The following is a 26151-nucleotide window of genomic DNA, read 5'->3' as shown; positions in this document are numbered from 1 at the left end:
TTTCCAGTCCTGTCAGTAGTTGATTTTTCTAGTACGGATCTCAACAGATAATGTTTTAGTAGAGGGATGTGAGGGAGTGTGCAGGCACATAGCAAAATAGGAGTTTAAGGGAAAAAAGTCATACAAAACAAGAGCAGTACTGGTGATTCATTATAAGGTAATACTAACTAGTAAGATGAGGACTAGATAACCAAGGTAGCCTATAAATTAAAGGTAACCATAACTGAATTCTTCAGTTTGTTCAAGGCAAATTGAGAAAAAAAAATGTTATTCAGACTACCTGGAGCAAAAAAACCTCTAATGGCCCCTCCAAATGAGACGAGACAAATAAATTGTTTCAATTATCTCTCTATTTTGTGTCTTAACCAGGGTGTTTACTTCAGGAAAGCCTTTGGGAAAAAAAAAAAAAATTTAGATGGAGAAAATAAGGCCCAGCTTCTGGAGCCCCAGATCTTTATACATGTATCCTGCCCAGCTTTCAAGTGATTTGACTCATACATAGACATCTGTGTAGACTTTCCCCTAGGCCAAATTATGTAAAAAAAGTACTTTTGCTCTCAGCCTAGATATAAATAGTCCTATTGATCCCCAAAAAACAGCCAGTGCAGCAAGCGCTGCTTGCGTTTCAGTGTCTGCAGGATCAGGCCCAGTGATCTGACAGCTTGACAAAATTATAAGTTGGCACATAGAAAGCACCATTCATCAAGGGAAACTAAGGGAAAAACCAGTTATTAACTCTCAAGGTCAATGTAGGGTGATCAATATTATTAATTGCATGTAGATAAGTTGAGACAGCAGTTCAGCACTTTAGCAATTATCTGAGACTCAATACAAGTATTAAATACTAACAGTATTCATTCATGGGTGGTTAAGAAAAGCAGCTCCTAATTCAGCTCACCTTTTGCAGGTGAGAGTTCCTTCAGACTAAAATATTGCTGGGTACCCTCAGCCCTGTGTTCAGATCAAGCGTGTATGGGAGTCAGAATGGTAATGTTTTGTCCATCTTGCCTTTCTTGACACTGGAAACAGGAATCTCCAAATAGCACAAAATGCCCTGCTTTGGTGACGTTTCCAGTCTTGCCATAAGCTGGAAATTCCCAAATCCACCCAGCCAGCTTGTTGGCAAGATATTACAGCAGGACTTTGTGTTGGAACAAGAACTGGCAAATACACATGAAAACATGCATGAGGGGAAGAGACTGAACTGGCATACTTGCTTACACAGCACTTAGCACCAGACACTTCTACTGAGGGTCCCACCAATTTGTCAGAAAAAAATCCCATCTGAGTGTCCTAACTTTATCACTTATCCAATCCCAAATCCAGCATTTCACTTACCTATTCAATGTCAGTTCTAAATCCTGTAATGTTTTTTCTACTCCGATGACAAGAAAATACAAATTCCTAATTTTAAAATGCATTAACCTTTCCCAAAATTTTATCGTGTTATTCCTGTCCTACTGCCATGCCTTCAGCTGCTTTCAGTCTCTAACTTATATGATTTGATCATTCTATTTCTGGGCACTAGCTTTGGTGGCTAAACACTTTGTTAGGGACTCTCACTCCGCAACTCTGGGGAATGGAAAGGATGCTGAACCCTCACTCCCTATTTGATTAACCTGAGGCAATCAAGAGTGGACAAGTTCCCAAACAAAGATAATTTGTATTAAATTTTCCAAGTGTCCTCAAAAATATCAAACTCCTTTTGAAATCCTTGACCCAAATGACCAGACCTTGGCCATTCTCACAAAAACTGCTGGGAAGAAAGAATAAGCGCTATGCAGTTGTTAGTCATGACACTTGTTGCTTGCCTGAAAAGTGCTTATTTGCTATGCTGATAAGCAGAAAGTGAGGAACCTGAACACAGTAAGTGTCTTGCTCTTGCTTTGGACCAGAATCTCATGTGGGTATTAGTATTTATTAATTCAAAGACTGCCACTGGTTCAGAGCTAAATTTAAGGCACTCATCCAAATCTAACTCATAGCTTAAACCATTTGATATGAACCTTCCTCTCCATGAAGCATTTGTGTAATTAATATATACTAAACAAAAAAACAAACAAACACAAAAAAAAACCAAAAAACAAAAAACAAAAAACCAAAAACCAACAACAAAACACCTGCATAGAATGAGCTGGAAAAGTACAGAGAAAAGGAGACACTCAGTGAGAGCCCAGAAGCCATACCTCTAGCTTACATAAGTGAACAACAAGCAGTGAATTCTATATAGGAGAGTTTATTATCCAAACTAATAGTGAAAGTGGGTTCACTTGTCAGATGTATTATTCCAAAAGAGGGATGACACTTTCTAGTGACAGGGTTAGCCACCCCCAGTGTGCATGGCTCCAAGATTTTCCTCCAGTTACACTGCCAACACCAACTGTTCTTCCCACCAGCCTCACCTGCATGAAATCTCCCCTTCCAGCACATAAGGCCAGCTCAGGCACCTGCTGCCCCGAGGCAGGATGACTGATTGATGAGGCTGCCTAAGCTTTGTGCTGACCTATGAAAGCTGTGCCAGCATTTGGAGGAGTAAAAGGTTGGTAAAATCCACTCAGAGCATTATAAGAAGCAGTAAAAGTGGATCTGAAGGCAGAGGTGCTTTATTTCTGGTCTATTTGAATCCAATTCTGCTTATGGAAATTCGTGAGTAAGAGATTTTAGTGCTGGTTTAACAAAGAAAGAAGTACAGAAGGCTGAGCTGAGAGCGGCACAGACATGGAGAGGGAGAAGGGTATGGATTCATTAGAAATATCACATTTTCAGCTATGCTGCACAACCCAGTTATGTTATCTCCCACTTCAGAATACCAAAAGTATCCCCGTCACCTTCCCTCTGCGCACTTACCTTCAGCAGCTTCTCTAGGATGGGACATCCTTCCAGGTGTTCCCCCAGGGATGCCAGGAATTATTCATCCACCGCAATAACCTCTGTCCTGTTCCAACAGCCAGGCCATGACAGGGAGTTGTGGACATGGAAAACAGCTGGGCTATTGCCACCAGCACTGACCACTGGGTGCCACCACATGACATCAGACAGGAGAGTGCAACTCAGCTGGACACCAGCTCAGTAGCTTGGTGGCCCTAGATGAGAGGAGTTCAGTTATGGGCCTATGCTGCAATTGTACATTATTAACCTAGCAGGTCTCCAAACCATCAAGTAGTGATGGTATCACAGTTTATTTGCACAGAGCAAACCTTAATAATAACCTCGATAATGACTTCAGTAGGTGGCACTCTTGACTACAAAGACCAGCACTTGTAGAGAGAAACCAGGACTGTCCAGGTGATTGTGCTGCAGAGGTTCTTGTCTTTGTGGTGTAGAGCTGAGCCCCAGGAGTCTCAACTCTGTTCTTGCTTTAGCCAGAGAGCTCTTGTGCAAATCCCCTGCCAGTGCTGGGCTTCGACATCCTGGCTCTGTTACTGGCATTGTATTTGCTGTGACCCTCTTTTCATTACACCTTGTGAGATCATTCAGGATCTTTATAAACAAGGTACCACGGGACACACAGACAGCAAATTGTCAGTGTCATGTAGTTGCTTGGTTTCCTTAGAAGTCCATACAAATATATATGTCTCTCTGCATGGATCTAAGCACAGAACAGTGATCGTGAAGCAACTGCTAGCTGCCAGGATCTGCTTGGCTCTTTCATCCAAACAGATCTACACACTCTGCTTGGTAAATAAATGTGCTCTTTTTTTTTCTATGTATATCTAAATCAAGAATAAAGAAGTGGGATCCATTTTAAGTTCCAGTCATTCTCATCATCTATATACAGATAAAAATATAAACTAATAAAAGCACCTGCAGAACATTACATTCTGGATAATTATGGAGGCAAAACAATATTGTTTAGTGATATATCAAGCTGACTTTATCACCTTCTCACCAGAGCCATCAGCCCACACTGGTGAGAGCTGGATTCTTATTGATATAAGTGAAGTTAATCCCACTGGAGTTAACACAGTTTACACCCATTGAGAATTACTTCTACTTCCCCACGTCCCAGGATGATCAGTGAATTGTGGATTTATACGATCCCTATGGCACTTTTCAGACATTCATTGTTGCTGCACTTTTTCATCTGTCCCAGTTTTTTCCTTCCCACCTCCTTTTAAAACGTTGAACATATAATTCACTTAAGCTTCTAAACGAGATATATCTATAAGGAGCACGTGGGTCAACCAGCCTTAATTTGAAAATGTCATTACTCCCACACTAAACTTCCCCCATCAATCCCACTGCAGCCATCATGGTTTGTATGTCTCCCAGACCAACCTTAGCGAAATTGTGGTCTTTTTATCTTTCAAAAAGGAGGAAAACAGTGAGAGGAGATAAGAAATCACCTCCCAGAGCAGTGAAGGCTGGAATTGTCCAGGGGAGTAGAGTAAGGAAGTATTCTCATTGGGGCTGCAAATGTGTAAAGCTTTATTTGGGGAAGGGAAAGCAGTAAGCTTTTAGCTTATGCTTAGCTCAATTTCAACTATCTTTAAGTCAATCACATTTCGCAAAGTTCAGAAATATTCAAGATGTTCCTGAGGTTCAGAATATCATTACCAGGTCTGCCACACGACCTTTCCTGTGGGTAACTGAAGAAAGATGTTTCCGAGTCAGTGGAGTTAAAAGGATTACATCTGAACTGAAGGTGGGATGCTCTTCACTTTCTTAACCTGAACGTTAAACAGTTAATATGCCTCGTCTCTCTCTCTAGTCAGTTAGATGAAAGGCACTTTCAGAGTGCAATCCATTTCATCCTATAATAGGTATTAAAAATAGGCTGAATATATTGCCCTTTGGAGCTGCTTACCTAGATACTTAAATGTCTCCAGGGGCTGGATCTCTATTTTTAGCCATAAGCAAATGGATTGAGTTGGAGGTGAAGATGCCTCCATCCAGGTGTCTACACGTGAGTGATGTGTCCAGGTTGACATCACTGGGAGATTGTGCCAATACAGTGAGCAGAACCTTGAAAGCAACTCATCTCACCCTTGAGCAGACAGAGAAGTTTGACCGTGTAAACTGACAGCTGGAGGTGCCCAGCGTGGCCTTGCAGCTGCCACTCTATAACAGCAAAAGTCCTGTGCCAAATCTCCAGCTCTCTACGGGCGTCACACTTACTCCAGGGCATCGCAAATGGCACCAGGCACGTAAGTTCAAGCAATGGAACTGAGCCTCTGGTGCTTGCACACATCTCTAGACCCGTCTGACAGTACTGACTGACCACCATTGACTATGGTCAGAGCACACACAGCCCTTTCACACCTCCGTGCAGATGCCAATGTTTGCCTGACTCTCACATTAAAACCTATTTGGGTTTTACACACCAGTTGTAACACAGCAGTAGCACAGTAAAGTGCTTTTTAGCCTGTGTATCCCACCACATGCAGCCCGTTTTCCTGAGGAGGACACAGAGACAGCACAATCAAACCTAGCATCACTGGTCACCTTTCACTGGTGCTGCAGAAACAGGCTCAAGGACAAATCCTGCTCAGTGGGTTAATAAGTCATCGATATAATGGGAAACAGAACCTGAGCCCTGGAGGAAGCATCTCCAGCAGAGTCAGTAAGAAAGCCCAAAGAGTCTCACAATTGCTGCTCTGGCATCACGACCACAGCCCCTGTACAAACCACTGCAAGATGTCAGGGTTTCCTCCTGAACAGTTTCTGTGCCCTAATTGCAAGCAGAAGAGAATGAAAGTTCCTCTTTGAATTTCATCAGAAAGTATACAGGCTTGTATTATCATGGTAATAAAAGTAATACATATTTGTTAAGCTCCAGTGGGGCATATCAACAAAAGCAGCAGTATGTTTTGAAAAACAGTAAATCATTTTCTTAACAGGTATACCAAAATTTGGATGCTTTCAGCTACACTCTAATGTGGTAAAAAAAGAATAAGGTACTTCAGGTTCAAACTTATTATCATTCAACTGCCTATTTGTAAAGAAACGGTAGGAGAAATGTTTAAAATATGAGTGCAAGCAAGGGCTCTTCAATCTGAGGAGCCAATCTATAGTTAAGTGAGTGAATCGCTCATCTGCAGTGAACTAATAGGAGGAGAAAATCAACTCTGAGAAACCAATTACAGTTTCATACCTCCATCCTCCAGGATGTGATCTCAAAGTCAAGTAAGTTCCCAGAAATCAGTTTCCAGGACACTCTGGGAATGTTCTATATGCAAGAATAGGGTAAACTTATTTTCAGAAGATCTAAATGGAGACATCCATACTGAAAAAGCAAGACGGCAACATAATGTGGTCACCTGGAAGCAGAAACACAAAACCCAGAAATGGCCAGATTGGCTTCAGCATTTGAAATTCCAGTCAAAGCAGGACAGTGAACAGAATGAAGTATTAACCCAACTACTGATACAGTGAAACAAGGATTTGCCTACCTAGTAAAATTCAAATTGATAGGTTCCTGTCATCCTCTCAGGATACCAGCTTGCAGTACTCTTCCGGGGAAATGCAAAGCTCCATCATGCATGCTTTGTGATCTCCATAAGAAAAATGAAGTGTCAAAAAATAAACCAGGGGGGCTCAGATGCAATCTCAGAGTTCGGGCTGCACCAATTTGTGCTAAACTTGGGGACTGCACTTACTGGTGCAATTCAGCTTACGTCAAAATGGAAAGGATTTCAAACAGCAAGGTTTCAGTACTTTTAATCCCTCAAGTCCTTGAAGTAAGAGAGTCCCTCTGAAAGGGGGAGTCTCTATTTCATCCTCAGTGTCAGAATTACTACATAAACCATCACAGCCCTTTGCCTGGATGTGGAAAACCTGGTCATGATTTTCAAAGTGACCAAGGACCTAAAGTTCCATCTGAATTCAGCAGTTCTGGAAAACAAACTCACAATAACTGACCAGACAAAATAATACACCTCTTCTGAGGAAAATTTGCTGTTATTTTCTTTTAGCTTTGGCTTCTGCAAGTAGAAAACTAGGTAGCAATTTCTCCTAGACACAAGATCTGAAGTTTTACACCCCCACTCCATTATTTTGGGGGGTAAAAGATGAAAAACAACTTGTGCACCAACTCAGACCCTACATTAAGCCATGAAGTTGGGGGAGGAGAGACAGAATCGCGAACTGCATTGTTACAATTTGCCTAATTCTGGCAGGATGATGAGAAAACATATCTATATTTTTCTGCTAGCTGGAGCCCAGCCAAACATTCACAACTTGGACATCTTAGAAGAGTTCACAAGATGTTACTTATAATTAACAAAAAGCTTTTCCACAAGACTGTGCCTATAATCTCTATTTCCCACTCCATAGTCCTGCTACTGAGGAGAAAAATTTTCTTTGTCTTAACGATGAATAAACTGGTTTTGAGAATTGCTTGAGGCAACCATCACCAACATCTTATTGTATTATCCAGCCCAAAGTAGTTTTGGGTATGGGAAGAAATGTCAGAGCTGTCTGCTATTCTGCTGGTGTAGAAATAATGATCATTGCAGGTTGGTCTGAGATTCAGGCATGGAAACCAGTTCTAAAGAAACATTTGATTAGGACATTGATGTACACATGGTCCAACTTTTTTGTAGGTCTTAGGTCTCTTGAGCTTTCATAGTTGTGGGTGTTTTCATAAATGGAAAGGAAGGACCCAAACTCACTGACTCTGAAGTGTTAGCAACTCAACTCTACAATGGATCGTGCATCTGGGAAAGCCCATGAGCCTGCGTATCATCAAACTGCCACATTAAACAGCTGAATTACTGTGTGACAACATGAGCCACAGTGTCCCATGGCATCAGAGAGGTGAGACTTTTCTTGTAGAAGGGCACTGAAAAAACTGAGCAGTGGGACCTGACTGAATCAGCCATGCTGCGCTGCTGCATGCTGCCATGGCTAAAACAATTTTGCATCTAAATTAGCTAATTTAAAAGTGTCCTAGGCACCTCTGCACCAACCTTTACTCCCTTCTGTGACTGCATAGAAAATTTAGAGGAAGAAGTGAAACACAGCTTTTCTAAAATCTACAGTCTAGTTTATAACCCAAAAATGTAGTTCTCCAGGCATGTGGTGGCTGATGCTGTTCTCCACCAAACACCCAGTGGAACACTAGAAGTGCTGTATACTGGAACTTACTGATATGAAAATAATTGCACAGAACAGAGCAGAGAGAAAACCAGCAGGGTTATCCTAGAAGACTTTAATTTGTCTTTTTCTTTTTTTTTTTAAGTTTGTATCATGTAATATTACTATGAATAGGTATTTCCTAATCAGCAGAGCACACTGCAGTGTTGAGATGCACAGATCTCAAGAGCAAGACACAGCATTCTATGCCTTCTAATTAGCTTTGCTTGCATAATTTACTCTGGCTGGGCACTGGAGTCAATACAGCTGTGAGCTGACAATGTTGCGAGGAGGCAGCAGCAGGTATAGGGGAAGATGAGCAACAGCACACATCTGGGAAAGGAGGCAAGAAAGGGGACATCCTAGGAACGAGGGAAGAATACATGGAAGCAGAGATCAGGAGGAATGGAGGAGAAGGACTGACAGGAAAAAACAAAGGATAAAGGAGAAGAGGAAACAAGGAGGTGGTAGTTCTGTTGTCTTCCTAAAAAGAGTGAAGAACCACTGATTGAAGATGGTGAAAACTACTGATTTCTACTGACAAAGAATCTAGGCATGAAATATTTGTTGTTTTGTTAATTTGGGGGTTTTTTTTAGTTTTTTGTGTTGGTTTTTTTTTTTTTTTCCTAAAATTGTTCCACAGAATCCTATTGAGATTTTTTTCCAGGTAACATGGCCAGTTGTGAGCCTTTGCTGGCAGCACAGAAGCAGGTGGGTACCTTTGCAGCAGCATGTGGGAACAAAGAACACAATGAGGAGGCCACAAATCATCTCAATCTGCATAAAATTACAATAGAAAAAAAAAAATCACATTTTTAAGGGCAAAGGTATGGTTTCTGATTACATCCTCCTCCCAGCTCATCTGAGTATTCACTATAAACATCCTGGGATGTTGCTAAACAATGTTGATGTTGAAACTATATCTAATTCATGAATGGCATTTGGAGGGGAAATTGATACATTGCTTCTTTTTCTGAAATTAGATTCTTTGCCATGTTCATTTTCTGTTTCTCTTGTAGAAAATTCTTCCTGTTACAAAGCCAATTCAACATATCTTTTTTTTTTAATTACTGCTATTTGTACCTCTAGTGAGTGACACTGGTAGGGGCAAAGAGGATTCAGCCAGCCAGCCCCTGGATTTACCTAACAAGTTGGAGGGTCTGAACTTTTTAAAAATATTGTTCTTTCCCCGTGTACACATCCACCACAAAGCTACTATCTTGGTGCTACCGGCAGGAAGGTTCCTGCACCACAGCTGCCTCTGATGCTCCTCAACTCCCAGTTTCTGCTCTCCTGCAGTTCCTCAGAATGGCTTTTACATCCTCTGTAGGACTTAAAATTTAAAAGCGGTGTGTTTGCTTTCTCAACAATATTCACCTTTTCAGAGTTGTAAACCTAAAAGGCATACAGACACAACCTTCAGCTAATGTCTCTCAGGGGCTAGAAACAGATCACTTGTGCCCTTTCTTGGTTTCTCACCTCCTAGGACAGGTGGAAGTGGAGCCTGGTGTCATTTGGGTGGGATCAAACCATCACAGGGCAGGAACAAGTCATGGGACTGATGCAGCGTGGAGATGCCAAGATGATCAGGCCTTTTTGTACACACAGCCTGGCACGGTCACACCACTCAAAAGATCTGCAGCAAGTTCTCTTTGATTCACGGTATCCTACATAAGCCAAAGGTCCTTCGAGCCTTATCTCAATGATGGTGGTTGCTGCTTCTTTGTCCATGACAAGACTGGCCCAGCTCAAGTTATAACAGATTAAGATGAGGCATGATTTTTCTTTGCAGAAACCTTGCTCTTTAGATCCTATGATTATACCATTTTCCCACTTTTTTTTTTTTTTGTTTCAAACCAGTTTATGGAACAGAAATGTATGTCTGGATAAAGGGAGTGTGAGCTTCTTCAAATTATCTCAATCCCATTGTTAACTTCAGGTATAATTGTTACCCTCCACTTCTCCCATGAAATAGCTGTTTTTAATTAGGAAAAGCATATTTGTGCTGCAGATCAGCTATTTCATACTAAGCTCCTTCAGAAATTTTCAATGTACCATCTGGAGCTGATGATTTGCTGCTTTTTAAATTATCGATTTGTTCCAGCTCGTCTTCTGACACATCTTGATTACCAAGAAAGAGCAAGTCCCAGTAGGTATTGCTCTGGTATTATCTGTGCTGAAGAGTGATGCAAAGAAATAATTTAGATTCTCAGCAATGCCTTTATCTTCTTGAATTTCTGTCTCTAATCTTCAGTGATCCAGTTTCTGAACTACCAATTAATTATTTCTACTCTTCTGACTGACAAACCTGAAGCATTCTTATTTTATACCTTTGGATGTTTGCAGTCCACCATATTTCCTTTTAATTTCCCTTTCATCTAGTCTTTACACTAATTAATAAACCAATGCATTGGAAAGCTATGGTTAGATTTTCACATTTGGAAGGATTCCCATTTGACTCAAAAGAGCTCTCCAGCCCTGCCATTTGGTTGTACTGGTTTCCTGTTTGCTTTCCTAGTATTATTTTTGTTAGCAACATACATGACCTCTAGACTCTACTATTGTTCTTAAGCGGAATTCAGGGCATCTTTAGGGATTTTTCTTCCTGTACTTTTCCCTCAGGAGCTTTCTTGACTAACCCTTTCAATGTGACCAAAACCCAGATGTTCTCACGTTCAAATTTCAGTCACTTTTTTGTATTTACCACTAAGTTGCTGGATCCTATTATATTTATATGTCTATTAGCAGCTTCACATGTAATCTTGCTTTGAATTCCTTCCTGCATGTGGCTTAAGATTAAGTACCAAATATTAGAATGTAATGATTTAGGCACCTAAAAAGGGGAATTTTGATCTGAAATTCCATATCTACTTATGACTCTGGCCACCTACCCCCACTCTAGACACCTACCCCCTGTTTTAGATCTACCAAAGGCAGAAACCAGGGAGTAGTCGGCAAACCTGGAGTGTGTAATCCATAGCAATAACAACCTGGTGGTAGAAGCTGCCTTTCTGCAACAGCGTAGTGCTTGCTTCTGGACCTGGAAAGGCTGTAGGCAAGGGGGGTCAAGCCAGCATTGCCCATCTCAAGTGAAGGACCCAACCACCAGGCAGGGCACCAGGAGAGAAAAGCGCTTGTGTTCTCCCACTTGTTGGGGCTGGGTTCCTGGCTCAGAAAGAACCGTAAAGCTTCTGGGGTGAAAGGAAACCTCATGCTGTAGCTTGGTGAGTTGGGGTCTCAGAGAGAGAGGTTTGAGTCATAGTGCTGAACCTTTGCACGTTATTTTATCCAAGAATTCAGTGCAAAATGGACCCTAAAACTAAATTTGTGACTTACTGTATGATGCCTTCTAAGACTCCCCTTTGATGCATAGGAAGAGTTTATCTTTCTGAGGCGCTGATGTGCAGGACCACATTGATGGCCTTAAAGTCATGGTCTGAGCCCTAAACCACCTCCTGCTCACAACACTCACTCCTGAGGCCTGGGCTTGAGCAGCTTCCAGTCCCAGACCCAAAACGTGAGAGCTCTTCTGCTGAACAAGCTGAATTGTACCTCAATTTCATATGAAAAGCAAAGGTATTTGAACAAGTTTGCCTCAGGCTAGTTTACTTCTGTTGCTTCTTCCTAAATTGTTAGAAGCTTCTTCAGTATTTTCTTCTGTTTTCCTGCTTCTGACACACCTGGTTGTCACCACACAACAGAGTTCCTCAACCCCATCCTTACCCAGCTCCCTTCTCACATGCTGCCAAATGATTTCTCATGAAGTGAAAGCCCTCACAGTGTGTCAGCTTAACTTTAAATCATTTATTTTTAGCAAGAAGTTGGGAAAAAGAAAAAAAAAAAGAAAAAACCTAGTCAACCTCTGGCCATGGAAAAACAATGAGAATGAGTACTGCTCTGCCTGCCACAAGCCTTGGCAAGGCTAAACACTGAATTCCTGTTAATGGCTTAGAAGAGAGGAGGCGAAATGTAGAACAGACATAATCCTCAAATCCTCTACTGGCCTCCCTGTTGTGTCCGCACCACGTGTGGTTTAGCCATCCTCCCCACGGATGGCTCTCCCCTCACCAACCACTTCACCGCCGGCAGCCACAGTCACTTCAAACACAGAGCTCTGGGTGCAACAAACTCAAAATTAGTTCAGAGCAGAACAGCAGCTGCATTTGGTGAGGCCTTGTAAACCACCTGCATACCTGCAGTGGGCTTGCTGTCTGCCTCTGTGCCTGCATATAAAAAGACCTAATTTTGGTAATACCCATTCAGATAGAAAAGACTTCAGGCACAAGTCTTGATGAATTAGAGCTGCTGATTTATATGATGTATAAAACCCTGGTCATTGTCTGGTTACACATGCAGAAATACTCAGAGACATAAGCCCTCTTGCAACTAGGGAAAAGGCCTTTACTGAGCTCTTCCAGAAAATATTGTGTAAATACCCTGTCCGGTGATTTCTTACTACTACAGCCATTGCCAGGGCATCTGCTGACCTGATCCAGCTCTTGCTGTTCTTTTCTGGCCAAATGTGAAGCCTTTGAACATATACAGAGAATGCTAATAAAACAGCAAATCAAGTGAAAACATCACCACAACCATCTGACCTCTTGCTCTGCTGAGACACCCTGGACTGAAAGTACCCAAATTCCCCTTTGCCACCTCAAATTATCCCACCCTGATCTGGCTGCAGATCCACGTGTTCGCTGCAGCCCGCCAGTACTAGAAGAAGCCTGGCGCCCAGTGCCTGAAACACGGGTAGAGGGTGCCCCGGAGCCGTGCACCCCTCCAGGTGCTTGCTGCACCCCTGCTCCATGCATCCCACACCCGCCATGCACCAGAGCCAAAATGTCATTGCACCCCACGCTTGGCCCCGCTCAAGTCCTCGCCATGGAGCCGCCCTTGCGCTTACCTTTCCCTGACACGTGTGTGTGGGGACAGGCCGCCTCGGAGGATGGCTGAGGGAAGATGGCAGGCAGCGGGTCCCCGAGGAACCCCACGAGTGGGCACGCTGCTCCCCACCCCTCGCAGCAGCGCAGTGGGCACCCAGCAGAGGTTTGGCTTTGGCACAGTGCTTCTCAGGCAGTTGCTCCGATGAAAGCAATGAGCTGTGAAGCTGCTCCCCGCCTTGGCGTTACCATCTCGCCAGCCACGCAGTCCAAGGGAAAAACATCGCCTTCAAGCTCTAGCGTCATCTCCATGGAGGGTGCAGGGATGTCTGTCTGGGAGCGGCATCACATGCCAGATCGGGATATGCTCCCGGTAAAACACTGACACCTTCTTCTCCCAAAAGGAAACGAGGACCCCGAAGAATAACGTGCAAGACAGACGGAAAACAGGGAGGACCGCATTGAAAGATGCTTCTGGGTCAGGGCTGTGCCGCTTTCCCGGTCCAACAGCACCATCTCCTGGGTGGCCCCGGCCGCGCCGCCCGGCTGCCGGCAGCTCCCCCAGAGAACACCTCCCCAGGGAAGCACCCCAGCCTTCCTCTGGAGCCACCCGAAAATGCTTTGTTTATTTGCTTTCCTTTCAGACAGTATCAGCCTTCTTACACCTGTTTCCTTTCACATATTACTGCTTTTCTCTCATAGAGCATCACAGACACATGAGTAAATACATAAATTTTCTTTAAGGAAAAAAAAAATCCCCACTTAGATATACCTAAAAAGCTGTTTAGATTTTAGACAAGCAAAATGGTGGATGATAACAGAACAATAGGTTTCATAGTATTAACATTCAATAGGGAAATCTTGCCTGACAAGTAGTATTTCAAAGGTGCTAGTTGTAGAAAAAAAAAAAAAACTCTAAAATGCCTGTTGAGCTATACCTGTAAAAGTGTGTGTTCACTCATTAGAGCAGAGGTTTAAGAATAAAGGCTTAAAAACTTTATTCTTTCTATAGCTGTTGTAGTACAAGTAGCAAATCATTTATCTCAATTTTAGTTCATATTAGTCTGCAAAATGAAGATTTGAGTGCCCTACTTCACTGTTTTGAGGCTAAATTGTACATAAAATCCTTCAGGCTTTGAAGAGTGTGCTTATGTAACAAGTAGAAAAGTGTCATCCAATGCTTTTTTTCTAACTCAACACCCCTCCAAAGCCCCTTTTGACTCAATTCACTGTTAAATGCCAAGTAAAATTTTATAGCAACTCATCTTTAAAAAACGCTAACTAAGGCCCCTGCGCATGCTTTATGTTAGAGGGGACTACATATAATGACAAAAACACAGACATACATGCCGGCATCTCAGGGTGTGCGAAGGAGCAGCCTCATGGCTTTTTATGTGGAACAGCTGCAATAACTTAAAAAAAAAAAAAATCATCTCTGTTGTTTGTTAGAATTAACTTCTTTAATTAGCAAGGCTGTTCCAAATTAATATTGAACTTGGCCCTTGGATTCTCTTTTGGACCTTGCAAACAATCACCACCTGCACATACTTTAGGAAATGAGGTACTTTACAAATTGCAGCACGCATTTCAACAGCTAGAGAAAAAATTCTAGTAACTCCCTCCATCTTTAAGGAACTCCATTGTGTTTATTTACTCTGATTAAAAAGGTCTCAAAATATTCAAATCATTTGAGAACCAAAGTCACCCTTGAAAGGTTGTTTTTCTTCTTGAGAGAGGAGTACAAGCCAGCTACCCACTGTCCTGCAAGCATTTCTGGTCTCTGAGTAAGAAGATGTGATCTTCAAAACCGTGAAGATAGGAATGATAGCTCATCATAGAGAGTACTGTGGGTTCTCAGCCACACTCTTCAACTAGCACAAATTTTGTACAGTACAATGGTCTTTCTAACTAAAACCATCTTTGGTCCTGGCCGACTCCCTTGCTTCCAGGGCAACAAGATGTGTGAGAAGTTGGATGATGAGGGAAAGTTTATAAATCAGAATCACAGAATCACAGAATGTTAGGGATTGGAAGGGACCTTGAAAGATCATGCAGTCCAATCCCCCTGCCGGAGCAGGAACACCCAGATGAAGTTACACAGGAATGTGTCCAGGCGGGTTTTGAATGTCTCCAGAGAAGGAGACTCCACAACCTCCCTGGGCAGCCTGCTCCAGTGTCTGTCACCCTCACTGAGAAGAAGTTTCTTCTCAAATTTAAGTGGAACCTTTTGTGTTCCAGTTTGAACCTATTACCTCTTGTCCTATCACTGGCTGTCACCGAGAAGAGCCTGGCTCCTACTTCAGTCCTATTTTCTGCTGTTTATCTTAAAAGATACATTGGGATAGACCCATGTAGTTAAATCAGTCAGGGGCTTTTGTGGCTGTGATTAGGCCACACAAGAGGCAGCAATGCTGAGAGATGGAACTATTCAACAAAACAAGCGGCATCCCAATAACAAAAAAATCAAACCAAAATAATGAAAAACAGCCTCTTCCAGAGCACTGTTTTCATCTCAACCCTTTCAACCAAGAAGCAAGGTCAACCCCCACCCAGTACAACTAACAATTCAAAACCTGAAAAGTCTTGTTACCTTCTTGTCTTTCACCTTTGCTCACAGTCTCTTTAATAGGTGATGCGTATCTTATAACTAATTAGGGTTTTTTGTCTTACACAATCCTGTAATACGGATGTTGAAAAACCCCACATAAGAAGATCTGGTTTCTGCAGAAGGGACATGCAAACCAGATTAGACAGGGATTTATTGCTCAGGCTGGCAGCTCTCCTTTTTAATATTGCCTTTCTTAGATGCAGGCACTGATAGAGCCTTGATGGGATTTTTGGTGCCAGCTCAGAAGATATTTTCCCTGGTACAATTCTTTGATTTCTCATTCCCACTCTTGATTGTTTTCCACACACTTTGTTAGCATTGACAGACTCCTGGAAGAATCCTGCTGAAGAGTTCTAGTCCACTTTTTAAAGAGAATCACAGAACTCAGAACATGAAAATAAGCCTCCATGTCATCAGACCCAAATAAAGGCACTTCAAATATTTCAGGGACTTTAAACTGTATAAACTCCTTTTTTCGGTAGGCAAGCAATGGAGAATGTTGACCACATTCAAACATTTGGTAGCAGAATTAAGGCAAGGTAAAGGTCATTAGGGCTGAGAAACACACTTACTTACCTTGTAACCCATTAAGATGTCCTTGGCTGTTAACAGCTTGCTTTCACAGGGAAACAACTTTTGGCTCTAAGTGATTTGAATTCTCCCAAATTGAAACTAGTAGTACAAAGTGCTTGTAACCTGCTTCTTTCTCCTCCGTGGCAGGATCAGTTCAAGAAGACCAAAGAAACCTTACCTCCTTTTTGGTGAAGGTTTAGGACACCCCATTAGTTTTGGAATATGAACAATCTCATTTGCTTAAATCAAACCACTTTGTTTTATAAGTAAGAGGCAAAAAGCCTTACAGGATGCAGAGGATTAGCTTAATTTGTGATCTGGTGAACAGGTTGGTCTGCTCAGCTCAGCCTTTTACCGCAGCAGCAGCACTACGGGCATCCTCACAATGAAAAATAATTATGATAATGGTTTCCAGTTTGGCAAGCACTCAGACTACAACCCTATAATAATAGAATAGCGATAATAGATAGTAGTTTACATGCATTCATTTCATTGTAAGCCCTCAGCAGTGCAATACAGCCAAAGTGGGTCCAGAAGCACCTCACGGGAGGAGCAGCCAGCCAGAAGCCCTGCCAGGTGCAACACACTAAAAGGCAAATAGCGGGAATGGGACAACACGGTGCTTTCAAGCTGGCAGCTTCACAGAGCTGACCACCATCTGCAGAAGCCCTGCAGGTGGCAATGCTCATGTGCAGAGCTGCCGCCTGCATTATTCTTACCCCAAACTCAAGACCTGGCAGCTTCGCTTCATGTTTCGCCAAAGACAGCAAGGGCAGCTCCACATCTTCGCTCTTGGTACCTTCAGCCAAGCCTCCCCCAGCCACGTTCCAGCACTCTTACCTCCTCAGTGTCTGTTTCACCGCACACGAAGCAGTGCCCGTGTTTTTGCCCCACACCCCCCTCACCCCCTGTGACAAGCCGCTCCTCCTGGGGGCGGGAAAAGTGACCCTTTCTCCCGCAGAACCCTTTGCATCCTCCCAACCAGGCTCTCCTCATGGATCTTTCCAGCTAGCACCAGCCCCCTTTGTTAGCTCAGCACATCCACCAGTTGTCACCCCAGATGCCAATATTATCAGTTGCCTTCTCTTCACTGGCCAAAAAGCATAAGAAAAGCAAGTGCAAATCTCTCATCAATGAGGGGCTTCATTTTTTTTTCCTCAAAAAAAACTTTAAAAAATCAGCTCATTTGCAGCAACATCCCTCTTGGACTGGAAGCACATGCGCCCTTCTGCCTCTAGTTTGAAGGACAGCAAAAAGCTGAGGAGCAGCATACAGAACACTGCACATATTCTAAAATGATCAACTTGAGAATCGGTTTATTGGAGAAAATACTTTGGTCAACTCACAAAATAAGTCTCTTTTTGAGCACCTGAAATTTCACAATTTGACCTTTTGTTTGTTTGGGTTTTTTTTAATTGCAGATGGATTAACATTAGCATTTATATAGATGTAACACGTAAAACAACTGCCCATGCACACAGCCTGGAAATATACACCTCACAAAGGAGTGCAAGCAGAAGTCGCCTTTTGTATTCCCACTCTTGTGGCTTTGTCACACACATATCATAGTATTGTTTGTACTTACTCAATCACAACACATTCCAATCAGGCAAAGGATTGGTATAAACACTACTATACATGTTACGCAAAAAATTAACCAAACAAAGAGTCAAAGGGTAAGAAAGCAGAACAACTATTTACAGTTTCAGTAAAATCAGGCACTCATGCTGGGAGAAAAATTTTGCTAATTTGAGGAGAAAGAAGACTCAGCTGCTAAAGTTACCTTTATATTAAATTACTAGCAGAGAGTACTGAAAAAACATTCAGCTCTTGCAAAACAATAAAGAACAGAGCTCTGTGAAACAGCAGATTTGGGGTTTTGTTTTTTAATAGATTTATTTAGTAAGCAGACTAAGAGTTAAACATTGAAGCACAAAGTAATTTCATTTTCAAGTTACCTTACTCTTTGCTCACTGTGTACATCCGATTCAATCGGTCTTTTGACATGAATAGGCAAAGACTTTTGAAATTCATTTATTTCTCTAAACATCATTCTACATTTAGAATGGCAAAAACTACTTGTGAAACATTAGACATAAGAAAGCCTATTTAATTTGGATTCAAAGAGAGGTAGCACTGGCATGCTCAGCACTACCTAAAGCTTTGCATTTCGTGAATGCGGTGTTGTCTGTGAACACAGAAATCTTGCACTCATACCTACAGCTGAGTGCCTCCCAGAGTAACTCACACCCAGTGGTCATTCGATCAGCTCCACCAGTACTGGGCAGCTGTCATGAGCACGGGAGAACACTGAGAACACACACACTGGGTTTATTAATACCGGTGATGCTGACTGCATTAAAACTATACAGCCAATTTACCATAACCAGCTTACCATTACCATATTCTGTGAAGAATGTACCAGTATAGTTTCTCCACTGGACAGCTTGCACAAGTGGACAGGAGAGATTTAGAACTGGAACTCACATCAAATTTCTCTTGTGTACAAGTTCCAGTCCTGACTTCCCCTCCCACTGACCATTCATACTTCTTCATTTCTCTAAAACACATTTTCCACCCAGTGCAGTGGAAAACATTTTAGGTTTAAAATCAGAAATAGTATCAGTTTCATTAAAATAATAATTTAAAATAAAGAGGAACTACTGTCAGCAATCAACATGAAATACAGTTTATTTCCAACCATTTGCCTAATTCACATGCAAACTGGTTAATAATAATAAAATTAAACTGCATTTAGAAACAGTTTGGGTAGCTTTTAACCTTAGCAGTACTGCTGTACAGCTGAAGCTCCACTGGTTAATATAATTTGTTATAATGTAGGGCAATGTAGTTAGATTGGTATTGAAGACTTCAGAGACTTTCCACAAAAAAATATTTATCTATTCAGTAGCCTCTCTGCTGCACTCACCTACACAGAATCATAAAATTGTTTTGGTTGGAAAAGACCTTTAAGATCGAGTCCAACCATTAACCTACCGCTGTCAAGTCTACCTCTAAACGATGACCCTAGGAACCTCATCTAAGGAAACATTTAATCTGTTAATCCTGTGTTTGAAAACCATATTCTTCACAGCAGCCAGGAGAAAATACTTGGAAATACAACAAATATAACAGGATAACTTAGTAACTAGTAAATAATACACGATTACAGTAGTAACTGAAATATTCTCCCGCACTATTTCAAGCTAGAATACTGAAGCCTAAAACAATTACCACATTTTAGCACTGACACAGAACTGCAATACACAAAGTATACAAGCAGGGAGGGAAAGCTGCTTTGCAAGAGGTAGAAAAGGTTTTATAAAATATTTAGGCACAAATCAGAATGTTATAAAGTAATAACGACCATTATACATTTATTTGTAAAAGTCTGTTTATTTTTACCCTTTGGAATAAAAGTATATTTCATGCACTCTCTTATAATCTTTTACTTCTAAGTTGTTCGAAGATTATTTTTCTCCTACATCATATGTGATCACAGAAGTACTACAGGCTCTCAGGAAGTCTTATCACCAGGAGTTATACAGCAAAACTGATGCACTGTTACTTAAAAATTTTTGAAGAGGAACAAGGGAATGCAAACACTGTTTGCACAGATTTGTGTAGCAAAGAACAGAGAAACACACACTCAAAATACAGAAAGATATTATTAGCTCTTTTGGTTTACTCCCACCTCAATCAAGAAGCAAATGCTTTTTGAAGTCAACTTTTTTCTTCTTTTAAACACAATTTCCACGAATGTATGCTTTACAGTGCAGTGGTTATACTCAAATTTTCACAATATCTGTAAATCAAAATACCAAGATCACTACATTTACCATGAGCTAACAGACATTCACAGATAAATCTTAGTGTCAGTTCAAAAAGATGCCGCCTTTGAGCTAAAGTACGTAAGGCTTTACTGGTAACAAGTTCTTATTGAAGATTTGCTTTATTCTTCTCACAGCATCTTTTTTGCTCATTTCACTTTTTGTCTTGGTCTTTTTCTGCATCCAGAAGCGCTGAACGGATTCCTAACTTCTTCAGCTCTTCTACAAGATCTCCATTCTGATGCATCTGGAGGAGTATGTCACAGCCACCAACGAATTCACCGTTGAGGTATACTTGTGGGATGGTTGGCCAGTTGGAGTAATTTTTTATTCCTGCATAAGAAAGAAAAAAAAATTATAAGTCTTCCCCACCCTCTCTAAATAGAATGGGTTTTTCAACAGAATACATTGCTTCAGCCTGAGAGAACTACTCGTATTTTCACTTCTTTCCCATTGAGGCAAGAATATATAACAGAAGCGCTATCAGAAAAACTATGTTAAAGTTAGGTTTGTTTCTAATTCCAACTCAGAGACGTGGGTTGAAAGATATGAAGTTAGCTACTACACGGACTTCAAACAGGACCTGGAAAAAGGTAGTGTCTCTTTTCCCTCCCAGGAAACAAGCTAATATTTTTCAATCAATTAAAGAAATTAGAAGTCTTGAAAAACATTGAGAACTGTTTACATTCAGTTATCCATTATATTTCCCAAAGGGACATTTAAAATATTTTATGTTCTTACTGAATTCATACAGTTATACCCACTACTGCAATTTCAAATGCAAGATATGTTCACCCCTCTAGAAGACTAACGAATTTCAAATTGCTTTATCTTTCATTGCCAGACCTTACAGCCCACGGGAGGGGCAAAGGCTGAAGTCTCTTGTAAGTACTCACTAAACAAAACAGAGCTCTAGTTGCAATTGTGAAGTACAAAATTTAAGTTTAAAACTATACTTCATAGAAGACAAATGTAGGAATATCCAAAAATATTTACTGATCAGCTGGTGTAAATCAAATCTCGACTTGCACTTAGAGACATCATGAAAAAAAAAAAAAAAACAAAGAAGTATCATTAGAAGAAATTTGCCACTTTATAAATAATGCTTCAAACAAAACCATTATTTCTGTAGCAGAGGAAATTGTTAAATTCTATGTCTGGGTGCTCTAATACCAAGTCCACCAGCATTTGCTTAGATACCAAGTTTTAAATTCAACATTTTAAAAATTTTTCAATATGCAAGGCCTGTTGGTTTTCTACCAAAGGCAGGAAGCCCATACAGCAAAATTAAGCCTATAAAAAACAGAGAGCCCATTCACCGTGTAAGTCAACTCTCCAAAACAAACAGGCACCAGCTTTAGCACAAACTGCCAAAGCACTAACAGCAAATATTAGGCCTGAATAGGAGAAGACACAGCGGAATTTGCTTTCCCCTTCAAAAATATTTTAAACTCTAAAGACTGTAGAAGAAAAACCCAGAATATTTCAAAGAAAAAAATAACCACATTAGCAAATTATGCTTACTTTACTGGAACTGAAACCGTTTTCTTTTTAATAAGTATGTGTAAGTGCATAAATATGCAACAGCATTATGATTTTAATGCATAAAATACGAAAAAGAGCTAATAATTCCCCTTAGTCAAATACCGGTGTGTTTTAAAAATCCACTAAAATAATCTAGAGAAAAAAAAAAGTCATTGTGACAAAGTGCTCCTAACTATGAAGCACAACATGAGCTAGATTTTTAATTAAGACTTCATGCAGGGACACCTAATGTTTCCAAACTCTAAAATAGCAAGTTTACCATATAAAGCAAGGCCAAAATGAATCCACAATCACATAACTTAATCTCCAGCAACACCACTTGTAACTTCTTCCTTAGTATCTCATTAAAACCTCTCTCAATTGTTTAGATACAATTTGCAGAAATTAAAAGCTTTGATGTCAACTTGTGTTCAGCAGTACTTTTCTTATACACTCCTTCACCTTTGAGCACTTGGAGGTGCTCAAACTGTCCTAAAACTGTCCTAAAAATCTTTTAACCCATAACTGAGTCCCAATATTAAAGCATGCTTAAGGATAACCCTACTCAAAGGAGCCACTGCAGATTCGAAACAGGATTTGTTTTTGTTAGGATATTGTAATGCTAACATGAATTGAGAACCAAGGGCTCTGCATATTAAATTTACCACTAATAGGCATTCCAGGACAATATTTACATCCATTTATTTTTTTACAGAAATATTTTCTTCAAGGACCCAACTGCCCATACATACAAGCACCAATAGTACTTTTAAGGATCTACCCAATTTCAGATAAAAATAAGAATGCCATTGAGCTTATCTGCTCAGTGTGCTGCAGTCCATGTGTGGGACAAGCTGCTTTAAACAGCCTCATGCCGGGGCTCAAACTGACCCCAAACTGCCCACCTCCTGACCTGCTAACCAGCTCCTGGCTTACCAGAGCAGTTACCAATGCTATTCCGGTAGCCTTAAAGCAAGTCAGCCTGGTCTATGCCTGTTGTCCTCAGGATGTGCTTTTGGGATAAATCCTTCAACAGCGCAGACACCACAAGGGGCCCCTTTTCCCCTGCACTTCAGAGGCTGCAGCTTCTCTTCTGAAGCAGTTTGCTTCGCAAAAATCACACTCCACAGATGAGGTTTGAAGTTTGACAGCTGAGCAGCACACTTTGAGGTGACTATGATACCAGAACCAGCACAACAGTTCAAACTACCACTTTTCCAGTATGTAATCCCAAGCTTCTCTGCCACCTTAGAGACCTAAACCAGCCTAGTGCTGTCCATCAGCTGAGAGTAGGATCACTTATGGCAGATCCAACTCAGAGAAATGTGGATAACCATGGAACCATCATGCAGGAGAGAGTGCTGAGGTCTCATAAACTGGCTTTAATAGTGAAGGATCTGTGCCAGGGAAGCAGATCCTCAGCTAAAGTTTAGGTAAATCACATGAAGTAGCAGCAAACGTTTAGTTTCACAGGCCTGAGCCCTTTTAGGTGAAAAGGCAAGGAGGTGAGCTCGTTTAGTTTTACAGCTGGACATATTTTAGCACAAAGCAAGTTTCAGCAGTTGAACTGTAACAACCTGAAAATAAGATGTTTCAACAGATACAGGAAAGAATCGAGTCAGCACTTCAAACATGCCTGAACCAGCATCTCTGCAAACAGCCAGCCCCTACTACAAATGGTATAAGGTTACATATATGCAAACATTTAAGTTCTCTGCATCTGAATACAAAGCTGGTAATTTCCATGCAGATCAATCTTTAGCTAAACTGGAGCTATTAGATATTTTCACAGCTAAAGGTTTAGCATCCCCTCACTAAGCCCACATGCATGCAGTACAGATTACATTCACAGGGGGCTTAGGAAAGCGTTACATGTTGCATATTAACTTTTTGGCACCTAAGGGCAGCTCTAGGAGACACAGAGGGCTTCAGGCAGCTCCCACTGATGCACACTTGGCAACTTACAGAGCTACAGCTTCCAGCAGCACCGCCCTCTCCTCTGTCAGAGACTGCTGTCTGCAGAAGCAGGCACATACTGGCTTTTTAGGGTGCAACAGGTAATACAGCTGAAGCAACAGGGCAGCCTGCTGGCCTTGAAAGCAGCAGTGTATTGTTCCCCAGCTCTTCACATCAAGGCTCCATCCCTGGTGCTGGCTCTGGCGCTCAGCTCTCAGTGCAACAAGCTAGTTCAACTCGCACACTCACTGATCAGTTAAGAAGCTGAGCTGGCTCTCCATGCAGTCGGACAAAGGCACAAGCTGGTGCATGGAAGAGAATAGAACAACTTCTTTAGGCACCAGAGAACCAGCATTGTGCAAGTGTACCCTGTAACTGCATCTAGCCAGTTTGGCTTAAACCACTTTCCATTTAAAGCTCAGGTAGCCAGGAGGACAATAACCTCTTAGATCACCTAGCACAAGCCAGAGTTCATGTGGAGGAAACATGTGCTGTGCTCAGAGAGATGTCCCTCTTACATAGGAAGAAAATGCTAGATACTCACACGGTTGAGTCCCCAGATACTGTAAATAACAAAAGCATTGCCTGTTCAAGGGCTCACAAAAGCCCTCTCAACCAAAAGTGAAATGCTGATGGTTTGATCTCAAGGGTTTGTTTCAGCCTTTTTAGTTTATGAGTTTGTTCTAGTAAACCGTAAGTTTAATAAAGTTTAGAAAATGTAAATAAAAAAGTAAAAAAAAAGTACATACAGTTTGGAAAACTGCAACCATCTGCTCATCTGCCAAAGGCAGTAGATTTACCTGAACAAAACCAACATTCATTAACAAAAAATGTCATCATTCCCAAATTCCAGTTTTTAAGTTTTTATCCCACACTAACTATCATACCTGTGAACTGAAAAGCAAGCAAGGATTAGAAAAAAAGATCAGCCTTTTGGCTAAAAGCTAATGAAAAATTGAGTTAGATGATACCAAAAACACAGGAGAAGGAAGTCACCCAATACACACCAGCATGTGGATTTAAAGCACATTTTTGTGTATTCTGGACAAGAACTATTAATGCCGTGCACCTGCAAGACTAATTACTACATACTTTTATCTTTTTTTTGTCTTAAAGTTTTACGTGGTTATTTGAGAAAGTGTTAAGTTAGCTATGCATATTGAAGAGGGTAAGGAGGAAGAAAAGCATTACAAGAGCACAATACTTGCCTTCTACAATCACAAAAAATACCCCATATATAGAATAGCTCGTAAAACTGGAGCAGTAATAGTGAAATGATTACTAAATATTCCTGTGCAAATGATTAGCATAATTTTGTACTTTATAAAAGGAACCCTGGCAGGCAGTGCCAGGAGGGAATACAGTGGTGTATGTCCAAGCCATTCATGAAGCTGAGTTCATCATACTGTTCACATGGAACAAAAGAAATCTGGCTATATAATTAAGTATAAATTAATTTAGAATCGTTGCAGTTGAAACAGACCCTCAGGATCATTGAGTCCAACCATAACCCAGCTCTAGCACTAAACCATGTTCCTAAGAACCCCGTCTAAACGCCTTTTAAACAGCTCCAGGGATGGTGACTCCACCACTTCCCTGGGCGGCCTGTTCCAACGCCTGACAACCCTTTCCATGAAGAATTTTTTCCTAATATCCAGTCTAAACCTTCCCTGGCACAACTTTTAGCAGAGCTAAGTATCTATTACTTAGGCAAGGCAGTGTGGCACAAAAACACCGATTCCTAAGAGTCGCCCCATCAGCAGCACTGCACTCTACAGATAACTTAGACATCCTTGGACAAAGGTTACAGAAACCAAAGGGGGATGTGCAGGCAAAACAACCCCAACAGCACATCTGTGACAGGCCTAGAATCCCACAGCCCCCAAGCCCAGGATGTAGCCTGCTCGCAGCGCAGACCAACCAGCCAAAAATTCCAAGCGAGCAAACGGAGCAAAGCGAGCGGGGCCGGTGCGAGGCTGGCAGGCGACCCCGATCCCGCAGCGCCACACACGCCGGAGCCTCCCGAGGGCCGGTCCCACGGGGACACCGGTCCCTGGGGGCTCCGCTCCGCCCGTAGCAGCGGCGTTCCGCGCAGGGAAGCCGGGACCAGCTTGAGCTGCGTGCGAGCCCCGCTGCCGCGGGAGGCGGCACCCAAAGGTGACCCGGGCAGCCGCCGCGCCCGGCCCCTGCCCGCTGCTGACCTTGGCGGAGGTCGGGGTCCTGCAGGACGTCGTGGGCACGGTAGTCCTCCACGCCGTGCAGGCGCAGGATCTGCACGACGGCGTTGCTGAAGCCGCAGAGCGGCTGCTCTGGGCTGCCCTTCATGAACACCACCACCGGGTGCGCCCGCACCAGCCGCTCCACCGCCTCCCGCGACCCCGAGCCGCCGCCCTCGGCCCCGCCGCTCTCGGAGGCCGCCTGGCTCAGCGCCCGCCCGGCCTGACCCCGCGCGGCGGCGGCTGCCACGCGCCAGGCCGCGCGCAGCACCCCACTCATGCTGCCCCGACCGCCCGCCCACGCCCACTGCCGGACCCCGCCGCACTCCGCCAGCCCCGAGCCAGCGCCGACCGCTTATTGGCGGAGAGCAGGAAAGGTCGCGAGGAAGCGTCTCCTCTACGTAGGACTAACCACCCGCCAATCAACACCAACAGCCAGTAACGTGAAGAAACAAGGGGTTTTGTCCCACCCAGCAACCCTGAGGCTA

General features: G+C 42.3%; 2 protein-coding genes across 7 annotated transcripts in view; both read right to left on the bottom strand.

Moving 5' to 3' along the window:
* The window catches only part of TUNAR (transmembrane neural differentiation associated intracellular calcium regulator), a 165239-nt gene extending 151817 nt beyond the window's left edge, over positions 1–13422 (bottom strand). For 3 of the 6 annotated variants that reach the window (XR_011739428.1, XR_011739427.1, XR_011739429.1), the window contains exon 1: positions 12980–13422. The gene's annotated coding sequence lies outside the window, so the exon portion shown is untranslated. The remainder of the gene's footprint in view (positions 1–12979) is intronic. The other 3 variants (XM_071809613.1, XM_071809611.1, XM_071809617.1) reach the window with 1 other exon arrangement.
* A 5388-nt stretch (positions 13423–18810) lies between these two features.
* On the bottom strand, positions 18811–25976 carry GLRX5 (glutaredoxin 5). The gene is made up of 2 exons (XM_065839692.2): positions 25649–25976; positions 18811–20300 (listed from the first exon to the last, which is right to left on the bottom strand). Exons 1-2 carry the CDS (start codon positions 25941–25943, stop codon positions 20122–20124), a joined length of 474 nt encoding a protein of 157 aa, XP_065695764.1. The 5' UTR covers positions 25944–25976; the 3' UTR covers positions 18811–20121.
* Between the last annotated feature and the right edge of the window lie 175 nt (positions 25977–26151).

The sequence above is a fragment of the Patagioenas fasciata genome, chromosome 5, assembly GCF_037038585.1.
Source record: "Patagioenas fasciata isolate bPatFas1 chromosome 5, bPatFas1.hap1, whole genome shotgun sequence".
In the NCBI taxonomy this organism is placed as follows: Eukaryota; Metazoa; Chordata; class Aves; order Columbiformes; family Columbidae; genus Patagioenas; species Patagioenas fasciata.
Note: the sequence above shows the minus strand (reverse complement) of the source record. Positions and strands in the feature narration are given on the sequence as shown.